Source organism: Macrobrachium rosenbergii, chromosome 19, assembly GCF_040412425.1.
Source record: "Macrobrachium rosenbergii isolate ZJJX-2024 chromosome 19, ASM4041242v1, whole genome shotgun sequence".
Taxonomy (NCBI): Eukaryota; Metazoa; Arthropoda; class Malacostraca; order Decapoda; family Palaemonidae; genus Macrobrachium; species Macrobrachium rosenbergii.
The window spans coordinates 36,782,697-36,789,156 of record NC_089759.1 but is presented as its reverse complement, the minus strand read 5'-3'; the positions used below and the strand labels follow the sequence as shown (position 1 = coordinate 36,789,156).

Below are 6,460 nucleotides of genomic sequence, written 5' to 3'. Positions count from 1 at the left end.
GCATAGCTTGATTAAACATCCATAGCGTCTTCGATCTCTAATACAGAAAAAACATAATGTTTTGCTCTAAAGTCTACAAACATTTATAAGTTTACACCGAAAGAGAGAGAGACAGATTTCAAGTTCGGCACATAAAGATTATGTAATTAAGTTCATACACACACACACACACACACACACACACACACACACACGAACATCCAATGATGTAGAACAATGTCTGGGTACAGCCAAAAGTGTGTGAGCGAAAGAGCGCTGCGTGTGAGTGAGTGTGTGTGTGTAGCTCGGATGCCAGAGGTTCGGCCACCAACTAACAATATCCCTCGGGAGTTGAAGGAACGAAAAGCAAAGTTCTGGAGAAACGTCATGTGCATGTGTCGGGAGTTGTTGTTGTTGTTGTTGGGGTTATAGGAGAGAGGGTTGTAGAGTTGTGTAGGTTGTGGTCGAGGAAAAAGTTGCCGCTATCGGAGAAGGGAGTCGACCCCAAACCTCTTGGATTACATTAGGCGTTGCTCTTTTGAGATGAGATTACAGTACTTGGTTTATGTACTCATATACTTTATATACATACATATATACATAGATACGCATATATATAGATATATATATATATATATATATATATATATATATATATATATATATATATATATATATATATATATATATATATATACTATATTTATAGGTTGTTCATAAAACTGATTCTTCGTTAAATTTTGCCGTAAAATATATTAGTTTAAGAAATCCCATAAAGCAGCGCGGGAACATAATTATATATATAGTCCCGACGGAGAAAACTTCTAAATATCGCTGAAACAATAATGAAGTTGTGATATATGAAAACGACTCAATCTCGCTGCTCCTTGGGAGCGGAAGTTCATCAGCTTGTTCAGCGAGACTAATTTAACGTCGGTAGCGGCATCAGCAAACAAAATACTACGAAAATACTGTGAAGTATTAAATATCTTGCGCGGAAATTGCCTTTAATTTTTCTCTTCCGTTTCATCGGACGCGGCAATATCATGGCTGCGAATGCAGAAGTTAAACCTTTCTGTAGTACTCTTTGGTGTCTCTTCGTAGATCACGCTTTCTCAAGCAAGCACACGTGCAAAAGCACATACTTACACATACACACACACACATATATATATATATATATATATATATATATATATATATATATATATATATATATATATATATATATGTCTGCAAGTTTCATTTGAAATGTAATTTACTTGAATTTAGCTTCGGAATAAATTACACCTAAAAGGAATGTAAGTCATAAGCGCTTCTGCCCCAACCAGGATTCGAACCAGGGCCTTTGCTTTAGAATCAGTGATCAGATATAATACCCTTGCCTGACGCTATTCCCAGGGTACAGTAAATTCGATACTGGGAATATCTGTCGGTTAATTTTTGTGAATACAGAAAAGTCACGCATGTATTAGTGACAAAAATTCATATATATACATATATGTATATATATATATATGTAGAGCCTATATATATATATATATATATATATATATATATATATTAACTTTATCACATACACAATTGTTCTGTGCATTAGTAGAATTACTAAAAGGACCTCATTCAAACTGGATGGTATTTAATGGAGTTTTTATTCAAAAAGTTACAAGCTTTCTTGGACAAACAGTCCACATTATCAAGTATCCGTACAATGATTGTACGGATACTTGATAATGTGGACTGTTTGTCCAAGAAAGCTTGTAACTTTTTGAATAAAAACTCCATTAAATACCATCCAGTTTGAATGAGGTCCTTTAGTAATAATATATATATATATATATATATATATATATATATATATATATATATATATATATATATATATATATATATATATATGTAACACTGGAAGCTGATTTTTTGCGATGCACATTATGATTTTGATTCATAACTCCTTTGCTCCGTGAAAAAAAACTTATTTTGGCCTCGTCATAGCCACAGAAATAAAAAATTGATCTCGTCACTTTCAGACGCCCCTGAAACGAGTAATGAAAGGATTAGCCACGGAACCAAATGTTCCCTTCTAGGAAAAACATCTCCATAATCTTTGCACAACTCATAACCTTCGATCCACGCTGCGTGAAATGGGTGGAATGCAACGTTGTCACGCGAGGCAAAAATAAAATACAAATAAATGACACAATTTACGATATATTTGTGCAGCCTTTTTTGATGGGACAAGTAGGGGGATATGGCATAGGATAAGAATTTGTCACTGCAACCAAATGAAGCTTCTGAGAAAGTATTGCCCGTGAATACACACAACAGTTCTAACATTAATAGATATTTCTTTTATTCTCTACACATTGTCCTCATATTAGGCAAATTAAACTTTCTATAGATGTATGGGTAAGTATTACATTTAAACTGGATATATATATATATATATATATATATATATATATATATATATATATATATATATATATATATATATATATATATATATATATATAATTTATTTATATATTTATATATATATGTGTATATGTATATATATATATACATATATATATAGTGTGTGTGTTTGTATATGTATGTATATATACACATGCATACAAATATATATCTATATATGTATACATATTTATTTCTTTATCCAGTTTAAATATAATGCTTATACCCGTACGTCCATGGAAAGTTTAACTTGCCTAATTTGAGGACAGTGTGTAGAGAATAAAAGAAATATCTCTTAATACTAGAACCGTCGTGTGAATTCACGCAATACTTTCTCAGAAGCTTCATTTGTTGCAGTAAAAATATCTTATATATATATATATATATATATATATATATATATATATATATATATATATATATATATATATATATATATATATATATATATATATATATATATATATATATATATATATATAAAACAGCAACCTGCCCTCTTAGCTTCTCGAATTCGTCACATTTTTGGATACGCTGGTCACTACAAAGCCTTAAATCCAAATGCAAGATTTATGAAGTAATTCTGATTTTTGTGTTGTTTGCGTAATGTACAGTTGCATGCTCTAATATTACACGTCGTTCGACCGACAACCAGGTGCCTGACCGATGTAATCTACATATCTGCTGTCTTACGCATTGCCCAGTAAAAAAAAAACAAAAGTGACCATTGCCGGAATTTGAAAAGGAGCAGCCTTCCGATTTTAGGAGAATATATAACACACTGGATGCAGCGTAATATATGATGTTCACCTTCTCTAACGCGAATCAAACCGCCACAATTGGTGCTTCAGGGCAATTTGCTATTGATCAATAAAGATTCCAAATACCTTTTTGTTTCTCAATCATACAACATCGATTCCGTCAGATAATCACGCATTTGATGTTATGTCCTCTCTCTCTCTCTCTCTCTCTCTCTCTCTCTCTCTCTCAATTGTATAACAAAGGATAATAATTACTGTCTTATCAAATTACGGTGATCAGTAAAATAAATGCACTCTACAGGTCTTGATATCTGGCTCCATATCACCAGTTATTAGCCCAATGACTATATTCTCATTGTTATAATAATGACTTAGCACTTTTAAATTTACGTTTATAATTGATACCTTAAAATTATTGTTGAGATTCGAGACTCTGAAAGCGTAAGTATTATTTTTCCAGTTGGCTTAACCTAAGAAGAACTGAAAAGAATATGTTGATGCAAGCACCACTCGGAGAAGATCTTACAATAATATCATCTGCAAACGACGCCGAAACCATCGGTTATTTAGAATTTGTTTTAGGAATTATTTCGAGCTGCCTGGCTGTTTAAAGGACAATGAAAATTCTGTTGCAAATCCGTGAAGCGGACACAGATCCCAAGAACTGATTTCATCGAGGAAAGAGGTATCGTAAAAACGTTTGTGAAAACTTATTTTTCCTACTTTGTGTTTCGGAGTTGATGGTGATGTCTTCCGATTGGATAACCTTTAATCGGCGATACAACAACAAGTGACAAAGCGCCCTTTTAATTCCTCACAAGACAATAATTATTTCTGGTATGCGACCACAGTCATCGAAGTAAATCCATCGCAGTTGGGGTCGTCGTTGGGAACTGTTTTTATAGGAAAAAATTCGTCGAAAAAAAAAATCATAAAAAATGTCTCGCAGCGAACTTACCTTTTCGTGATGGGCGTGGACATGAACTTGCGTGGGCGTTCTGTTCCCAGTGGAGGCAGGCTGAAGATCCGCCCTGAAGGGCTGTGGCGGCTGTTGCTGCTGCGCCTGCTGTGGGTCCTCACTGTGCAGGACCTCCATCAGGTAGGCGATGTAGGACGTGGCCAGCCTCAGGGTCTTGATCTTGGAGAGTTTGGTGTCGGCGGGGACGTTGGGGATGCACTCCCGCAGCTCCGCGAAGGCGTTGTTGATACTCTGCGTCCGTCGGCGCTCCTTCTTGTTGGCGGACGACCTTCGTTTCACTACCCTCCCGCAGCCGTCGACCATTTCTATCGTATAGTCTGACCCGAGATCGTGGGGTGATCCTGGCCCAACCACAAAGCCCCCTGAGACGCCATAGTCTTGACACGCCACTGCCACCTCGGGCGAGTACCTCTGCGAAAAGCCCGGGGGCGCGTAACCCCACCCGGAATATAGCGTTTGCCCCGGGGGACTAGGGTGAGAGTAGTACTGGGAGTAGATTGCATCGTGAGACGGGGCAGCCGTTCCCATGGCAGCGTGGCCGTACGTCTGTGGCATCGAATACCCTCCAACCAAACTCATCTTCACTACGCACTGACCTCTCGGGCCCTCAAAGGTTCAAGAACAAGTGGCAAGTGCCTGCCGGGACACCATCGCCTCGACTTGAAGAAAGGGGGGTTCGGTTAGCTCCTCCCACATTCCCCTCTACCTTACTGCCGTTGGCTAAGCCTCCCGACAGGGCCCACCCATTTTCCCCGACGCCCGCCAATGACAAGACGGCGGGCGGGGTCAAACCGTGAGGTATGGTCGCGCCAATGATGATGCTTGTAACTCAATTATGGTAAATTAGTGGCCGTTCCCGACGCACTTTAGTGTATCAACCACGGCTATAGCCGTGAGTTAGTAAGCCATAACTTACGCGAGGAGTGAGAAAGAAACTAAGAAAGAGGGAAGAAAGACGCGGAGAAGAAGCGGCAGTGGAGTAGAGGGGCTCTTCCAATCCAAATTACCCCCTTTCAATGAATGATTCTTGGGTCTGTCGGGGGTTGGCCCGCGATTATGGATTCCCGACCCCCTAGTTGGAAGTAGCGATCTCAGGGTCAGGTAGTTGGGACTGACAGACTAACAGATTAGTAGGCACCTTTACCCACTTCGGGATAATTATAATTATTTTCTTGCTCGTCTCTGACACCGCGGGAGCAGAAAGGAAAGGTGAGAAGGGAGGTGGAATTCTCAGGCAAGTTTCGAGCCTCCCGTAAGCTTCGTGTTCACTGAACTAGCTGCAGATATATCTAAAATGATTCATATGAAGCGTAGAGAGATATCAAAGATGAGGCAGTGTGGATGGCGTTATCAAACCTAGCAGTTATTTGAACAAAATGTGTCATTACTGATAAATGTTTTCTCTTTTCTTTTAGTTGTAAAAATATATATAATACATTATATATATATATATATATATATATATATATATATATATATATATATATATATATATATATATATATATATATATATATATGATAGTTTGTCACTAACTTGACAAAAGACAGTTTCATATTTTAGAGTAATAAACCACAAAACTCAATATCGAATTCCCGATACCTTGGGAATAACTTCCATCAAAGGGAATTATATATGAGGGCTCCTTTCCTGACCAGGATTCGAACTCAAGTCCTTTGGGGTTGTAGCTAGGTGTGCTGGGACTTTACCCACTTGATCATCATCATATATATATATATATATATATATATATATATATATATATATATATATATATATATATATATATTATGGTTAAGTGACCCAGCTTGAGATTTAATGGAATTCTCTAACAATGTCATAACTCCTTTCTAAAAACAGGCATTAAGTACAGAAAAGACCGAGAACTGCACATTTTAGAACTTAATGGTATAAAGAACTTATCCAATCGCTTGACCCTTCCTTAAGTTCGTGACTGTGAATCAATATCTATAAAATCGAGAAGCTTAAGTGTATAGGCTACTACCGAGTGAGGGAGTGAAACTGGCTTTCGTAGGAAGCTCCCCAGATGAATGCTAAGAGATAATCACAGATCGGAGATGCGCTACGGAATTCGAGTTCAAGTTGAAGGTGAAAGCGGCGGTCATTTTTACAATGAAATCTAAACAGTTTTCAAAGCCAAAAATTAGTCCAGAGAAAAGAGGTTTAAGTTTAGTAAGCTCATGATATGATCATTCCAACATCCGAAATTCTTTTCGTTTGTGTACCCGTGAAGTGATCGCACATACAGTGGGATTTATTTACA

At 37.2% G+C, this 6,460-nt stretch overlaps 1 protein-coding gene across 1 annotated transcript in view; it reads right to left on the bottom strand.

Moving 5' to 3' along the window:
- The window catches only part of LOC136848848 (heart- and neural crest derivatives-expressed protein 2-like), a 36,360-nt gene extending 31,540 nt beyond the window's left edge, over positions 1-4,820 (bottom strand). The window contains exon 1 of the mRNA XM_067121644.1: positions 4,156-4,820. Coding sequence (XP_066977745.1) covers positions 4,156-4,755 — 600 coding nt within the window. The 5' untranslated portion in view covers positions 4,756-4,820. The remainder of the gene's footprint in view (positions 1-4,155) is intronic.
- Positions 4,821-6,460: the final 1,640 nt, after the last annotated feature.